Here is a 16,543-nt window from a genome sequence, read left to right on the forward strand (position 1 = left end):
TTCTTTGGAGAGGCCGTTAGGGAGGGCCCTGGGGCCCCGCTGTGATCTGGGCTCCTGGAGCCACTGAGGCCGGGAAGCTCAGGGCTGAGGACGGGCACTCTGGCTCAGAGGGAGGAGGCACCAGCCAAGGGTGACCCCCCGTAAGGTCTGCACCCACAAGCAGCATCTGGGTCCCCCAGCCCGGCCCCTGTGGGCTCATGGCCCCTGTGGGGATGCCGAGATGCCCTGGGCAGCCCGGCCCCGCATCTGGGCCTCCATTAGGGGCAGAACCCACAGAGGCAGAGCAGCCGCAGGGGAGCTTCGGGGTGCAGCTTTTCGGCGTTTCCTTCCTGCTGTTGCTGTGACCTTGACCTTGGGCTCGTTGGTGAGCCTCCTTGAGGCTTGGGAACGGGTCATGGTCATGGCCAGAGCACCCTGAGCCCCTCCCTGTGGCCCAGCCTGAGTGCCCCTGGATGGACCCTCGGTCCCGAGCGGAGAGCCTGCTGGGTGCTTTGTCTGCTCACAAGGAAACCGAGGCACAGAGAGGTCGGCAACTTGCACACCCAGTGGCCTGGCTGGGGTCCTGCGGCCAGGCTCCGGGGCCTGAGCTCCCTGCTGAGCCTCGATGAGTTGGGGGGAATGGAGCGCCCCACGCCCGGGGCCCCCTGTGGCTCCTGCCCCGACACTGCGCCCCGTGGAGCTCACAGCATCCGGCTCTGCCCGATGCGCACACTTCAAAGGGCTGGCTGGGCCTGCGGCAGGGCAGGAAGGCACTGGACACCCTGCTTCACTGCTCGCGGGCATCCTGCAGCCCTGGCAGGGTGAAGCAGGAAGCTGTTAGCTCTGAGCGTGCCCATCCTTGCCTCGGGCTGGTCACCCCAAGACAGGGGGTGGCCTTGGGCTTCCTGTCCTCTCTCCTCTGCCCGCTCAAGCCCCTGGGGGACTGGCTCGTGAGCCCAGCTCTGGGCTCAGCCCGGACCCGGGTCAGCCTCCTCGGGCATCCCGCCCCGCTCCTTCCCTTTGGACGGGCCCCCTAGGTCTTGGGGCTGACTGGTCCTTGTGTGACCCACAGCTTTGCTGCAGAGTCAAGGTGGCAGTCCCCCTGCCTCGGGTGAGCGGCCTCCCCTTTAGCTGGCCAGGCCTGTGTGAGCCTTTGTGGCTTTGGAGGTGGGGAGGCCACCCTGCGTTGGCCAGAGGCCAGGGCTGCGACCTGGGTCGCGGCTGCCTTGGTGCCTGGGACCCTCCTGGGCACCTGGCCCCTGCTGTGCTCGCCATCCTGACGGGTGGGGAGACTGAGGAAGGCGGCTCCCTCGGGCGATGCGGCTGGAGGCCCTGGTGCCCAGGTAGCCTGGCTCTGCTTTCACCCTGACCTGCTCGCCATCTGGTCCCGGGCTTGGGGCCCTGGGCACGGTGGGAAGGGGTGGACACCGGCAGCCCACAGATCGTGGAGCGTAAGCAGGGCAGGGGTCCTCGAGGCCGGCCCTGCCTGGCCATGCAGGGTGGGTGTCAGGGCAGGTGTCAGGGCCGGAAGGGTCCCATCTGGTGGAGAAGCTGCACGCACCGGAAGCGGGTGGGTTGCCGGCCGCTGCCTGGTGTCTGTGGAGGGGCAGGGGCCCAGGCAACCCCAGCGCCACCTCCCGCGCCACCTCCCGCAGAGCGTCTGTCTCTCTTCCGCGGCCCCCTCTGCAGGCAGCGACCTCTCCCACCCACACCTCGCAGCCCCTCCAACACTTCTCCCACCCAGAAGCGGCCCTCACCTGCCTCTGTGGTCCAGGCCTGTAGGCCGTTCACCCACTTGTCCCGAGACCCATCAAAAAGAGCTTCAAGACCGCTGGGAGCCCTGGGAAGGGAGTCTGGCCGTGTGTGCAGGCCTGGGCTTGGCGAATCCATCCTGGCAGCCCCTCCCCGGGGGGAGACGTGGTTCTGGCGGCCCTGCTTGAGAGTGGGGGTGTCTGTCCTGCTCTCAGGCCCCCAGGCAGGCCCTAGACCGGGAGGGGGGTGGCACGGGCTGCTCTGGTCCAGGTCACCCTGCCCCAGGGCTGTGGGCGTCCTGGGGCCCGGATGCACACCCCTGAGTGGCTGGAGGCCAAGTTCACTGCGGTCCTCTTGGGGGGTTGCACCCCCGCCCACCCTCCATCCTGCTATAACCCTGCCCAGGGCTCAGGGCACGGAGCAGATGCTCAATGGGGGCCGGGCTGCTGAGCGCCCTCCTGGGCCTCATGCTGGCCCAGGTGCAGATGACCCCGCAGGGCCTGGACCTGCAGAAGGTGCTGGTCTTCCTCGGGGCGGCGGGCCTGGGCCGGGAGGGCCCTGAGGGGCCAGCTCCTCCAGCTCTCCTCTCCCACGGCTGAGCTGGGGCAGGCGCGCGGGGGCCCCAGGACCCCCCAGGTGTGAGCTCAGCCCGGCCTGGGGTCCCTGCTCCTGGCCGGTGGGGATATGGCGAGTACCCAGGGCCGATGGGGGCGGCCCCCTCCCCCGGGGCCTCCTCTGGGTGACCGTGTCCTCAGCCTGGCTGGCAGCTCCCCTGAGGGGGTCTCCAGGGTGTGGGGCCCGGGGTGGCCGTCTCCTGCTCCCGGGTTGGCGGGCTTCCTGCTCTGACCTCTGACCCTGCAGGCAGTGGGAGCAGAGGAGGAGGCCTTCCCAGGGCAGGGACCTTGGCGGGGGCGTTTGGTCTCCATCTGGAGGCTTCTTTGTCTGAGCTCCTCCTTTGCCCGGCCTGGGCCGGCAGGCTCAGAAACAGCCGGTGTCAGACACAGGTTTGCTTCTCTTGCAAAAAATGATCCGTTTTTAAAAGCTTCAGAGGGTGGAGAAGGAAATGGCAACCCACTCCAGTATTCTTGCCTGGAAAAGTCCATGGACAAGGGAGCCTGGCAGGCTGCAGTCCATGGGGTTACATGACTGAGCAAGTGTGCATGAGGGTGGAGGGTGATGGGTTGGTAGCAATAAACTGGTAGAACTAAAAAAAATTAAAAATAAAAGCTTCAGAGGGAAGGTCCGGGCCCCAGGGGTGGTTTCTGAGGCGGCCGCTCGGTCCTCCAGCGTGGCCATGCAGAGCCGGGCCTCCCCCACGGGGCAGGGCTGCTGGCCAGTGCCCCCGGGGGGCCTTCACGTCCAGCTGGCCTGCTCCCTGCGCTGTCTCTCGGGCTCTGACCACCGCTGCCTCTGCTCAGGGGAAAGCACCGCAAGGCCGGGTCTCCTCAGAGACAGGGCGCCAGCCCTGCGGCAGCCGCAGACAGGCTCGTGTGGGGACCCCGCGGAAGGCCCGTCACCTGCTGCTTCCCTGACCCTTCAGAGCCCGCTGACTCCCTGCCTGGGAGGTCTAGGGAGAGGGGTCTGCCTCCCGGGGTCTGGTTCTGCTGCCCGAATGGGCTTGGCTCCGGTCCTTTCTCTAGATGGTAGGATTCTGGTGGGAAGCTGGTGTGGCCTCCAGAGAAAACTTGGCACTGAAGACCCCAAGGAGGCTGGAGGCCTTGTTCCTGACCTTGAGTGGGGAGACTCTGACCGTGACGGTCGCCTATAACAAGTAAGCGGCCAGCCCCCGGGAGCGTGGGGGTCAGGCGTGTGTGTCGGGGGGGCTGCAGCTGTGGGCGTGGGGCGTGGACGCCACTGTCCCTTGGGTGCACCAGTCCTCCCAGGGTCCTCCTCTATCGTCCCCTGAGACTGGACCCCAGGCCCCAAAGCTGCGTCCTCTCCCAGATGAAGCAGGGCATCTTGATGAGGCCCCACGGGTTTGGGAGGATGGGAGGAGAACTTGCCAGTGGGTGGCTCTTGCAAGAGCACGGCCCCCCTGCCCCAGGCGCTCCTGGGGACAGCACGCCTGCCCCCTTGCCAGGAGCGGGCCCCGGGAAGGCACTCAGGCGGGCATTTCCTTAGTGACCACTCTGTTGCCTTTCAGCTCAGGAAGTTGTCAGACAGAAGAAATAGTGAGCTCAGAAATGAATGTTTTGGGGAAATTTGTGTTTCCTGGTAAGAGCTGCTTCCTCGGGCCCCACCCACCAGCTCCTCTTGGCCTGGCTGCTCTTCATGCTGTTCCCTGTGCTCCTCCTCACACCCCAGGCTCCTGTGCTCCCCCCAGTGGACCGGTCATCTTGCCAGGGCTGCTCTAGTCCCCCCAAGAGGGTCCCGGCATCCCGAGAGAGTCCTGGCTAGGTGGGGGAGAATGGAGTCAGGCCCTGGCGACCCTGACCGCCCAGGCCGACCCACCCCGTAGGGTGCCCGTCCACCCAGGCCTGGCCCTCCCGCTTATCCACGCAGGCCGCCGGGAGATCCACGTAGTGGACACGGACTATGAGCAGTACGCCATCCTCCGCGTGTCCCTCCAGTGGCAGAACCATGAGTTTTACGTGTTCAAGTATTTCAGTAAGCCGCCCCGGGGTGGGGGCTGGACCGCCGTGGCCCCCGGGGACCCCCTGGCTCAGGCCCCCATGCCCCCACAGCTCGGAGCCTGGGCGGCAAGTGTGAGCCCGGGTTCCTGAAGTTCCGGGAGCTGACCACAGACATGGGGCTGTATCTGGTGGGCCGGCACGGTGAGCTCCAGGCCTCGGGGTGGGCTCTGGGAAAGGGGGCCCACGGTGGCGGGGGGCGGGGGCTGGGCATGCATCCCACGTGCAGCCCCTCACGCTCTCCTGTCCCACAGGGAGGTGCGCCATGCTCCTGAAGGAGGTGAGTCTTCGCCTCCGGCTGAGTCCCAGCCTGATGGCAGTCCCAGCTCACTCTAGATCCCAGGGCCCCCAGGGTGCTGACACCAGGCTGCCCGGAGGGGCCCTGGAGGCTGGGGTGGGCGGGGCGGGGGCAGGGCAGGGGAGGCTGGCCTTGTCCGGATTTCCATCTGCTGGGGGGCACAGGCCCTGTGGACCCTTTCTCGGGCTCCCAGTTCCCCCACTGTGCTAACCCTTCAGCTGCACGGCCTCCTCTGTCTCAACAGCTCCGAGAGACGGGACTGTGACCCCACTTTGCAGGTAAAGAAGCTGAGGCCCAGGCCACTCAGCTAGGACATCCACTCCTGGCTGGGGCCCTCGGGTTCGGATGGCGCCCCGAGGCCTTGCCCTTCTCTGTCGCAGGATCTGACCTAGGGGAGCCCCCACCCCCACGGGGAAGCTTGGAGCCCCGCCCACCCGGCCCCCCTGGGCCGCCAGCCTCGGGCCACCTGCAGCTGCTCAGCCTGAATAAACTCTACAGCCGAACCCATGGTCCCGTCTTTTCTGGGGGGCCAGGGGTGGTGGGCGGGGCTGGTGGGGTCAACAAATGATCAGCAGCTATCCTGGAGCCTCTGCCGTGAGCGGCAGGCTGAGCTGAGACCGTGAGGCCCTGCTCTGTCTGCGGGCCCAGGCACTCTGCTCCCCGGGGAGCTGGGACCCCCATGTCCCTTTGGCACTCTGCGGGCATCGCTCCCCCTGCCCTCGTCTTCTGCCTCCTTTGCCCTGTCTTTGTCCCTGCCGCTCCCCCAGCCCTCCGGCCTGGCTGCTGCTGGCCACCATTGGGCAGACAGCTGACACTTGGAGGTGGGGTGCAGTCAAGGGCCGTGAGGGCAGCTGGGGTCACGGGGTGGCTGCCCACCTGCCAGGTGGACCTGGACAGGTGCCCTCCACCCCTGCTCATGAAGCTCTTCACCCGTGAGGTGGAGAGATGCTGTCCCTCCTCGGGGAACAGTTCCATGGGACAGAGAGACGCTGTCCCCGCCATGGAGAACGGTTCCGTGGGTGAAGGGCCAGGGGAGCCACCTCGGGGGCTGCTGATCGGCCTGCAGGGCTGGCGGGATCGGGACGTCCCAGCTCATGCCTCGCTGCCCACAGCCGGTGGGCTACAGAGTCAGCGTCGCCTGGGTGCCTGTGTCCTTGGTCCCGCCCCATTGACCTGGGCCCCTGCCTACGCAGCTGGTGGGTCCTCAAGGGCACGTACCCACATCCGGAGGTCGCCTGGTGCTCCCAGGCGGGCCAGGTGCCAGGGCCTCAGGCTGCCCTGGGTGCTGCTGAGGGCTCCTGCCGGAGCCTTGTGGGCAGCGGTTGGGTCCCGGTGCCATGAGGGGCCCCGACCGCCATCCGCCCCCCACACATGTGTCCCGAAGTGCAGGACATGCTGCCTCTTGTCCTGCCCCCTCACCATGGAGCCCCATGCTGCCCTCCGGCCTCTCGCAGGTGGTCTGGGGGCTCTGGGCACTGTCCCTCCAGGGGCCTGGGGCCCAGCCTGCAGGGCAGCTGACTGGCTGGCCCAGCGGCTGGGGCAACATCAAGGTCCGGGGGCGGAGGCCCCTCAGGCCTGGCTCAGCTGATGGGCAGGCGGTCTGCTTAATGAAGCCAGCCTGAGCCTTTGCCGACACCCACGGGGAGGGTATAAGCCCAGACTGGGCCCAAGGAGCATGTCCTGTGGCTTTGGGGAGCTGGCCCCAGTCCCTGCTGGCCAGACATGAGGGGCAACTTGCTTGCAGCCCTGCTGGGGCTGCTCGTGGTGCTGGTGGCTGGCAAGGAGGACTTGGACCTCCAGAACTTCAACTTGACCCAGGTGGCTGCGTCAGGGCGCCCGCCATGGTGAACGGCCGAGCCGGCTGGAGGGAGCCTGGAGGCCCCTGGGAACACACTCCCTCTAGGGCCCCTGCCAGCTCCAGGCATGCGGGGCCCGGGAATCCCCCAGACCACTGTCCTGGGCTGGGGGAGGCCCTGATACCAGCGGCAGGCCCCCCTCCAAGGCAGTCCCCCTCCAGCTTGCTGTCCCCCCAGTTTTCAGGTATGTGGTACGAGATTGCCTTGGCCTCCAACCTGGAGCACCAGAGCTCGTCCCCACAGCGGAAGGTGGGGGCCGTGATAGTGGAACAGGACGGGCCCCACCTCAGCCTGACCTCCGTGTCTGACCAGTGAGTGGTGCTGGTCTTCCCGGTGTCACGCGGCCCCCCTGGCAGGATGAGGGTGGGGTGGGGGGAGGAGGGTGCCGGGGCCCCCAGGGCAGAGCGGAGGCGCAGGGCTTCCGTCCTCTGAGCGGCTTCCTGAGGTGGCCGGTGCCTGGACGTGGAGCTGGGCAGGGGCCCGCTGGTCGGGGGCTACCTGGTGGTCTCAGAGCTGCCCCTTGTCCAGAGCAAGGCGCGGTGGTGGTGGGCGAGGGTGGGCTGAAAGCGTCTGCCCTCTCCAGCATGAACCTATGCATGAAGGAGAAGAACCAGGCCGTGAAGGGGGACGCCCCCGGGAAGTTCAAGATCCCTTTACAGTCTGGTGAGGAATGTGGCCCGCAGTCGCCCCTTCCTCACTCCCTGCCCCGACACCCCGCTCAGCCTGGAGTCCCCAGCCCCGCCCTCTGCGCGGCCGGGAGCCGGTGGGGACCCTTCATCCCACCGCACGCGGCCCTTGCTCAGCCACCCTGGCCCTGAGGGTCTTCCCGTGGGGACGTGGTCGCCCAGAGCCCTCGGCCTGAGCTCAGTGCTCAGCCTGCACAGAAGCTGCCCAGCCCCCGGCCTGGGCCGCCCGCGCCTCCTCTCTGCAACCTCTGATGAGCCTGATCAGGTGGCCTCTGTCCTGGCCAGTGGGGCTCTCTGCCCACCCTCTTCAGGAAGCTCCCCGGGGAGTCCAGAAGGCCTGCTGTACCCCACGTGTGTGCAGCACATGTGTGTGTACTTTCCGAGGGGGGGATATGGCCCATGGGAGGCGCCCCCCCAACAGCCTGGGAGTCCTCTGTTTGGTTTATCCCAAGGAGGCAAAGAGGTCATCGTGGTGGCCACGGACTACAAGACCTACGCCATCATGAACATCATCCTGAACAGAGGCGGGAAGCCCAGCAGCGTGCTGAAGCTCTACAGTGAGCCCACGGCCTCCCGCTCCAGCCCGGGCCAGCCCAGCCCCTCGGGGAGGGGGCAGGAGAAGCCTAGGGGGCAGACGGGTGGGGGCCTGGGGCAGGCGGGGCGAGCAGGGACTGGCTGGGCAGGGAGGGCGTCCCTGGGAGCCCTGGCCAGCCGCGCCCCCTTCCTCGAAGGCCGGACCTTGGAGCACAATGAGGAGGCCACAGAGAAGTTCGTGGAGAAGGCCGTGGAGCAGGGGCTGTCGGTCTCGAATGTGCAGCTGCTCACCAAGCACTGTGAGTGTCGGGCTGGGGGCCGGGGCCTCCTTCCTGGGACTGTGTCCCCACTTTCCCACCGTCTCGTCTCCACAGTGACCTGTGTGAACCTGCTGCCCTAAGTGGTGAGCCCCCTCCCCACCCCGAGGCTGGGGCTGGGTCCCCAGGCCTCCCCATCACAGCTGGAAGAGGAGTCTGGGGTCCCAGGGATCGAGGGGCTGACTCCGGGACGGGTGGAGCTGGGGCTTCCCGAGAGTCAGGGCCGACCCGGGCGTGGACGCCGTGAGCATCTCCTGTCCTGGGCCAGCCCCTCCTGTGGCTGCAAAGCCTGGGCTGACAGGGGGCCGGGCGCCTGTCCCCTGCGCAGCCCCGCACGCTGCCCCCGCCCATGGGAGATGCGCCAGGCTCCTGAAGGAGGCGAGTCTCCGCCCTGGCTGAGTCCCAGCCTGACAGGAGTCCGCGCTCACTCTAGCTCCTGGGGCCTCCAGGATGCTGACGCCAGGAGGGGGCCCTGGAGGTGAGGGCAGGCTGGCCTCGTCCGGGTTTCCACCCAGCAGGGTCCTGCCTCAGGGTCACAGGCCCTGTGGACCCCGTCTCGGGCTCCCGGGTCCCCCACTGTGCTAACCCTTCAGCTGCACGGTCCCCTCTGTCTCCACAGCTCCAAGAGATGGTACTGTGACCCCACTTTACAGGTAGAGAAACTGAGGCTCAGGCCACTCAGCTAGGACACCCACTCCTGGCTGGGGCCCTCGGATGAGGGCGGCATCCTGAGGCCCTGCCCTTCCGTGTCACAGGATCTGACCTAGGGGAGCCCGTACCCCGCACTGGGGTGCTTGCAGGCCCGCCCACCCGGCCTCCCTGGGCCACCAGCCCTGGGGGGCCACCTGCAGCTGCTCCGCCCGAATAAACTCTTCAGCTGAACCGTGGTCCCGTCTTTCCAGGGAGCCAGGGGTGGCGGGCGGGCTGGTGGGTGTGTCTGGTCCCGTCTTTCCAGGGAGCCAGGGGTGGCGGGCGGGCTGGTGGGGTGTCTGTCCCGTGACTGCCTCCACATTGCAGCAGACCTGACTCTCAGGAGGTCTGGGTTCACCATGACCATGGGGGACACCCGCCCCTGGGTGGGCTCCTCCCGCTGTGGCCGACACGGCTGCGGGCAGGCCAGCTCCCGCTGTTCCCCATCCCTTCTGCCGGCCTGTGCTGCTCAGTGCCTGCGGGCCGGGCTGCCCCGGGCCCTTCTGGTCTCTCCTTTGGTCCCCGAGAGCCCACGGCAGCCCCTGGCCGGCCCGAGCTGAGCTCCTCCCAAGTGGAAGGTGACCACGGCTGCCGCCTGTCTATCTTCACCTGGCTCCCTGCTGCCCTGAGCTCAAATCCGTGGGCGTTGGGTCCAAGGCCCTCAGGCCACAGTTGCCCCAACCCCGGCCCCCTGCTGGCTCCATCCCCTATCAGTCCAGTCCTCTTCAGCACCTGGGGGCACCCCCACCATGACCACACCCTCCTTCTATCGGCTGGGGCAAGGCAGAGAATGTGGGTGGGTGTCCGCCCCGTGCCCATGTGCAGAGCAGGGTCACGGGGCTTCTGAGCACAGCTGAGGTGCTGGTGGGGCCCATCCATCCAGAGAAGAGAGACCCTGCTGACCCCAGCGGGCCACCAGAAAGCCTCCAGGAGTAAGGACCACCCTCGAGGGGAGGGCCTGCCTGAGACGACGGGTCCAGAAAGACGCGCAGGGGGACGTTTGGAGGCTGCACTCTGACACATGCGAGGTGCCTGGGGAGCACCTGGCCTTTCCCCCAGATCTGTCTGGCCAGAGCTCAGGGAAGCAGGGCCGTCTGCCTCAGCTGCACCTCCCGATAGAAGGTTCTAGGACGTCTGCTTGAGCTGCTGTAACACAGAACCCGCTGAATGTGGTACAGAAGCAACAGGGGTTTCTTCTCTGGAGGCTGGAAGTCTGAGGTCAGGGTGCTAAGAGCCTGGTGTCTGGCGAGGGCCCCCATGATGGCTTGTGGACGGCAGCTTTCCCATCGCACCCTCTTCTCTGCACACATGGGGACAGGTTTCTGGTGTCCTTGCCTCTTCTAAGGGGCCCAGCCCTACTGGGTTGGGGCTCCACCCTTACAACCCCACTTCACTTTCACCCCCTGGAAGGCCCCGAAGGCATTGGCTAAATACATCATGTCCAGCATGAGGGCTTCAGCACGGGAAGCGGGGGCGGGGACAATTCAGAGGCCCGTGATGGAGACCAGGGCCCCCACCACGTGTCTGCAGCACTATTCAGGGCAAAAGTTACCTCACGGACAGAGAAACGGGAAAATGCAATCTATGGTCGAAAACAAGGAGTTAATAAAAACCGGGGCTTCCCTGGTGGCTCAGACAGTAAGGAGTCTGCTGCAATACAACAGACCCAGGTTCAGTCCCTGGGTCGGGAAGACCTCCCGGAGAAGAGAATGACAACCCACTCCAGTATTCTTGCCTGGAGAATTCCATGGGTAGAGGAGCCTGGCCGGCTATAGTCCATGGGGTCGCAAAGAGTCGGACATAACTGAGTGGCTAACACACGTACAATTAAAAGTGATGCTGAGAAGAGCCAGGGTTGGGTTTGGAGAGGAAGGTCTGAAGCCGGCTTCACACCCTGAGCTTTCCCTCTGTTCCCGCGTGGGTGCCCTTTCCACCACCCGTCAGTCTGGTCCTTTCTCATAGCCTCTCTTTATCAATCGATTGCGCTGCTTATCAACCTGTCCATTTCTCAGCTTACCTGTAAATTATCACCTATTATATCTATCACAGACATTTCTTTCTGGGTGTGTGCATGCTCAGTTGCTTAGTCGTGTCTGACTCTTTGTGACCCCGTGGACTGTAGCCCGTCAGGCTCCTCTGTCCATGGGGATGCTCTAGGCAAGAATACTGGAGCGGATCGCCATGCCCTCCTCCAGGGGATCTTCCCAACCCAGGGATCGAACCCTTGTCTCCTGCATTGACAGGCAGATTCTTTACTGCTGAGCCAGCGAGGAAGCCCATCTTTCTTTCTAATAGGGTAAATTCAGGCAAACTGAATTCTGTAAACACATCTGGTTGAAGACTTTGAAGTTATTTTCTTAGAAGCCAGCAAAGCACTTTCTGTTGATGAAACATTTTTTTATCCTTTTGTCCCAAAGGTTATTCTTCCCGCCCTTTGTCATTTCTTACTTCATGCATTTATAGTCTCTCCATTTTTTCTTATTTATGTTAGTTAATTTATTATTTTTAAAAAGTAATACTAATGATTCTGTTAATAATCCTGTAAATTAATGGAAAAATTCTGTTCATCTTCTCAAGGATGAGGACTTTTTTTTTAGTTTTCAGGCTCCCAGGCCCAGGGTCCTCGCCACCCCGAGGACCGATCCAGGGGTCGGGCACACTGTGAGGACCCGAGGGTGGGCTGGGTGGCCCTCCGCCCGCACGGCGGTGGCGGCGGCCCGAGCTTGCCTTTGTCGGGGTTGTGCACCTGTTCCTTCCTTCTGTGACCAAAACCTGCGTGTGGAGCATGCCCAGTCCTGCTGGCCACTCCCCTGGGGGAGGACTTTGATCCATTCATTACATCCGCTGTTCTCTGGTCCCTATTTGTTATTTCCTTCTCTGTGAAGTCCTGTGGTTTATATTGTTGTCCTTTTTTAATTTTTATTTTTAATTGTATTTTTTCGCTCAGTCTTGTCCAACTCTTTGCGACCCCATGGACTATACAGTCCATGGTGTTCTCCAGGCCGGAATACTGGAGTGGGTGGCCTTTCCCTGCTCCAGGGGATCTTCCCCACCCAGGGATCGAACCCAGGTCTCCCACATTGCAGGTGGATTCTTCACCCGCTGAGCCAGCAGGGAAGCCCCTCTTGTCCTTTTTAGAAACACTTCTTTCTCTGTGTGTCTGGCTGCCGGCCCCCTGCGTGGGGCTCTCCCTCGCGGCGTGTGGCTGCCTGGCTCTGCAGCGCGGTAGCTGTGGCCGTGGGCTTGGTTGCTCCACTGTCCGTGCGCTCAGCTGCTTCAGTCGTGTCCAGCTCTTCAAGACCCCGTGGACTGCATCCCACCAGGCTCCTCTGTCCATGGGATTCTCCAGGCAAGGATACTGGAGTGGGTTTCCCTGCCCTCCTCCAGGGGATCTTCCTCACCCAGGGATCAAACCCATGTCTCTGGCATCTCCTGCATTGGCAGGCAGGTTCTTTCCCCCTAAGCCACCTGGGAAGCTGCTCCACTGAAGGTGGGATCTTAGTTCTCCGACCAGGGATGGAAGCCACATCCCCCGCATTGGAAGGTGGATTCTCAACCCCTGGAGCATGGGGAATCCCCAGTCCAGCTGTGAGAATTGGGAATCTAATACATTACTTTCAATCTTTTATTTTTAAGGGTGTGTTTAAGGCTTTGACATCTCTTCTGACCCTGTTTCATGTGATATTTTAATAATATTTATTATAAATAAATTCTGTGATTTCACTTTGCATTTTTGTTTCATCCAAGAGTATTTTCTAAAATAGAAAAAAATTTAAAGTCCTTGTTTTATTGTCATTTGGTCAGATAAGTTTGCAATATTTCTACTTTGTGGAGCTCACCGATCCTGTCCTTGTGGCTAGACAGTCAGTTCTGTGCATGTTTTCCTCTCTGTTATCAAGACGTACAATTCTATGCGCATGTGGTGAATTTGCTTCCGTTGTCGCCGACTCTTTGTGACCCTGTAGACCGTAACCCACCAGGCTCATCTGTCCATGGGATTCTCCAGGCAAGAAGACTGAGTGGGTTGCCATGCCCTCCTTCAGGAGATCTTCCCCACTCAGGGATTGAACCCACGTCTCTTACATCTCCTGTGTTGGCAGCTGGGTTCTTTGCCACTACCGCCACCTGCGAAGCCTGTAAAATTAATATATAAACCCTCATGACCTGCCTTAGACTTTTTAGGACTTCTTTATCCACATCAGGGGCTTCCCTGGTGGCTCAGATGCTACGGAATCTGCCTGAAATTGATGATTGATGATTTTGAACTGCAGTGCTTTGACCCAGGTTCAATGGGGTTGCAAAGAGTCAGACGCGACTGAGTGACTCACACTTTCACTTTAACGCTCACCCACAGTGAGCCCTTAGGCCCACCTCTACTGAGAGGGCGTGCGCATCTCTCCTGCCACAAGTGCATTTGTTTGTCTTGACTTGTACTTTGCCTTTGGAAGTTCGATGCCAGCTTGTTCTCACCCTTAAAAGTAATTTGATCATTTGCCTGGAGACCCTAAAGAATTTTCCTTCATCGGTAAAGTCTGAGAGTCAATTTCTTTCCTGACAACAATTAGCTCTTACTGAATTCTTTCCTGTTTTTTGTTCATTTCTGCTCTTAGTTAATTAAAAAAACATATTTCAAGATGTTCTTCTAATGTCCTTCAATGCTTTGGCATATTTAGTTCAGTCTGGAGTTTCTCGTAATAGTTATTGCTTTCCACATACCCTCCTCTCCCCACGGTGGGATTTCCATTAGAAGAAATGGTTTCATCTTTTCTTGATTTCTTCTTCTAAGAGCAAAGTATATACTCCTTCTGCTACTGCTAAGTCACTTCAGTCGTGTCCAACTCTGTGAGACCCCATAGACAGCAGCCCACCAGGTTTCCCTGTCCCTGGGATTCTCCAGGCAAGAACACTGGAGTGGGTTGCCATTTCCTTCTCCAATGCATGAAAGTGAAAAGTCAAAGTGAAGTCGCTCAGTCGTGTCCAACCCTCAGCGACCCCATGGACTGCGGCCTTCCAGGCTCCTCCGTCCATGGGATTTTCCAGGCAAGAGTACTGGAGTGGGATGCCATTACCTTCTCCGATATACTCCTTAAGTCTATTCATTTCCGGTGGGATTGGCAGTTTCGATGACTTTCAAGATTCCTAATTCATATGCATCCATATGCAGAGGACTCTCGCTCAGTTCAGTTCAGTTAGTTCAGTTGCTCAGTCGTGTCCGACTCTTTGTGACCCCATGAATCGCAGCACGCCAGGCCTCCCTGTCCATCATCAACTCCCAAAGCTTGCTCAAGCTCATGTCCATCGAGTCGGTGATGCCACCCAACCTCATCCTCTGTTGTCGCCTTCCCCCTCCTGCTTTCAATCTTTCCCAGAATCAGGGTCTTTTCCAGTGAGTCAGTTCTTTACATCAGGTGGCTGAAGTATAGGAGCTTCAACTTCAGCATCAGTCCTTCCAATGAATATTCAGGACTGATTTCCTCTAGGATTGACTGGCTTGATCTCCTTGCAGTCCAAGGGACTCTCAAGAGTCTTTTCCAACACCACAGTTCAAAATCATCAATTCTTTGGTGCTCAGCTTTCTTCATGGTCCAACTCTCACATCCATACATGACTACTGGAGAAACCACAGCTTTGACTAGACGGACCTTTGTTGGCAAAGCAATGTCTCTGCTTTTTAATATGCTGTCTAGGTTGGTCATAGTTTCTCTTCCAAGGAGCAAGTCTCTTTTAATTTCATGGCTGCAGTCATCATCTGCAGTGATTTTGGAGCCCCCCCCCAAAATGAAGTCTCTCACTGTTACCACTGTTTCCCCATCTGTTTGCCACGAGGTGATGGGACCGGATGCCATGACCTTCATTTTTTGAATGTTTAGTTTTAAGCCAGCTTTTTCACTTTCCTCTTTTACTTTGATCAAGAGGCTCTTTAGTTCCTCTTTGCTTTCTGCCATAAAGGTAGTGTCATCTGCATATCTGCAGTTATTGATATTTCTCTTGGCAATCATGATTCCAGCTTTTGCTTCACTGAGCCCAGCATTTCACATGACGTACTCTGCATATAAGTTAAATAAGCAGGGTGACAATATACAGCCTTGATGTACTCCTTTCCCAATTTGGAACCAGTCTGTTGCTCCATATCAGACTCGGAACTGTTGCTTCTTGACCTGCATACAGATTTCTCAGGGAGCAGGTAAGGCGGTCTGGTATTCCCATCTCTTGAAGAATTTTCCAGTTTGTTGTGATCCACACAGTCAAAGGCTTTGGTGTAGTCAAGAAAGCAGAAGTAGATGCTTTTCTGGAATTCTCTTGCTTTTTCTGTGATCCAATGGATGTTGGCAAGTTGATCTCTGGTTCCTCTGACTTTTCTAAATTCAGCTTGAACATCTGAAAGTTCTCATTTCACATACTATTGAAGGCTAGCTTGTAGAATTTTTAGCATTACTTTGCTAGTGTGCAAGATGAGTGCAATTGTGCAGTAATTTGAGCATTCTTTGGCATTGCCTTTCTTTGGGATTGGAATGAAAACTGACCTTTTCCAGTCCTGTGGCCACTGCTGAGTTTTCCAAATTTGCTGGCATATTGAGTGCAGCACTTTCACAGCATCATCTTGCAGGATTTGAAATAGCTCAACTGGAATTCCATCACCTCCACTAGCTTTGTTCATAGTGATGCTTCCTAAGGCCCACTTGAGTTTACGTTCCAGGATGTCTGGCTCTAGGTGAGTGATTACACCATCGTGGTTATCTGGGTCATTAAGATCTTTTTTCTATAATTCTGTGTATTCCTGCCACCTCTTCTTAATATCTTCTGCTTCTGTTAGATCCATACCGTTTCTGTCCTTTATTGAGCCCATCTTTGCATGAAATGTTCCTTTGGTATCTCTACTTTTCTTGAAGAGATCTCTAGTCTTTCCCATTCTGTTGTTTTCCCCTATTTCTTTGCGTTGATCACTGAGGAAGGCTTCTTATCTCTCCTTGCTATTTTTAGGAACTCTGCATCCGGATGCTTATATCTTTCCTTTTCTCCTTTGCCTTTAGCTTCTCTTCTTTTCCCAGCTATTTGGAAGGCCTCCTCAGACAACCATTTTGTCTTTTTTCATTTGTTTTTCTTGGGGATGGTCTTGACACTGCCTCGTGCACAATGTCATGAACTTTTATCCATAGTTCTTCAGACACTGTCTATCAGATTTAATCCCTTGAATCTATTTGTCATTTCCACTGTACAACCATAAGGGATTTGACTTAGGTCATACCTGAATGGTATTGTAGTTTTCTCTAGTTTCTTCAATTTAAGTCTGAATCTTGCAATTAGGAGTTCATGATCTGAGCTACAGTCAGCTCCCACTCTTGTTTTTGCTGACTGTATAGAACATCTCCTTAATGGACTCTCCTTAATGGGTGGCATCTGGGTACTGGTGTGTGTGTGAAGTTTGGCTCTCTTTTGTCCTGAAGATCCTACATTTACAGGTGTCTATTTTACTCCACTACCCAGTGTGGAAAGGCACCCAGCCCCTTTCTAATGCTCCTCCTTCCCAAAAGTGATGCCTTTCTGAAGTCGCCGCTGAGCCCCGAGCTGCCCTGTGGTCCTGTCTTGGTGGCTGGTCTGCAACCGTTGTTGGAGTTCTGGACCTATTTCAGCTCAGTCTTAGGGCACTCGTCCATCTCCTCTCCTTTTCACAGTCCTTCTTAGTTCTCCAGGAAGTCTTAAGACAGAGGCTCGAGAGAGATCTTTGGTGGACTTTGGGGTTTTTCACTTACAAGAAATGTGAGGTTTCTATTTTTCATGATTTGTGCGGTTGCATTTTTTT

The 16,543-nt window shown here is 59.1% G+C and overlaps 2 protein-coding genes across 2 annotated transcripts; both read left to right on the forward strand.

Moving 5' to 3' along the window:
- The first annotated feature begins 2,677 nt into the window (after positions 1-2,677).
- Positions 2,678-5,230, forward strand: LCN8 (lipocalin 8). The gene is made up of 6 exons (XM_025262220.3): positions 2,678-3,502; positions 3,875-3,945; positions 4,234-4,338; positions 4,416-4,505; positions 4,616-4,641; positions 4,904-5,230. Exons 1-6 carry the CDS (start codon positions 3,372-3,374, stop codon positions 4,922-4,924), a joined length of 444 nt encoding a protein of 147 aa, XP_025118005.2. The 5' UTR covers positions 2,678-3,371; the 3' UTR covers positions 4,925-5,230.
- Positions 5,231-6,133: 903 nt separating this feature from the next.
- On the forward strand, positions 6,134-8,135 carry LOC102389470 (epididymal-specific lipocalin-5). Its single transcript, XM_044926721.1, has 5 exons — positions 6,134-6,826; positions 7,099-7,178; positions 7,654-7,758; positions 7,933-8,034; positions 8,110-8,135. The coding sequence occupies exons 1-5, from the start codon at positions 6,501-6,503 to the stop codon at positions 8,133-8,135; spliced, it is 639 nt and encodes a 212-aa protein (XP_044782656.1). The 5' UTR covers positions 6,134-6,500.
- Positions 8,136-16,543: the final 8,408 nt, after the last annotated feature.

This window comes from Bubalus bubalis, chromosome 12 (genome assembly GCF_019923935.1).
Source record: "Bubalus bubalis isolate 160015118507 breed Murrah chromosome 12, NDDB_SH_1, whole genome shotgun sequence".
Lineage (NCBI taxonomy): Eukaryota > Metazoa > Chordata > Mammalia > Artiodactyla > Bovidae > Bubalus > Bubalus bubalis.

Excerpts from the sequence above, each read along its gene's own strand:
- LCN8 (XM_025262220.3), top strand. The coding sequence starts at position 3,372 with ATGGTAGGATTCTGGTGGGAAGCTGGTGTGGCCTCCAGAGAAAACTTG. Across the intron at positions 3,946-4,233 it reads GGGGAAATTTGTGTTTCCTG|GCCGCCGGGAGATCCACGTA; the intron begins GTAAGAGCTGCT and ends TTATCCACGCAG. Across the intron at positions 4,642-4,903 it reads GCGCCATGCTCCTGAAGGAG|CTCCGAGAGACGGGACTGTG; the intron begins GTGAGTCTTCGC and ends CTGTCTCAACAG.
- LOC102389470 (XM_044926721.1), top strand. The coding sequence starts at position 6,501 with ATGGTGAACGGCCGAGCCGGCTGGAGGGAGCCTGGAGGCCCCTGGGAA. Across the intron at positions 7,179-7,653 it reads CAAGATCCCTTTACAGTCTG|GAGGCAAAGAGGTCATCGTG; the intron begins GTGAGGAATGTG and ends GTTTATCCCAAG. Across the intron at positions 8,035-8,109 it reads GCAGCTGCTCACCAAGCACT|TGACCTGTGTGAACCTGCTG; the intron begins GTGAGTGTCGGG and ends TCGTCTCCACAG.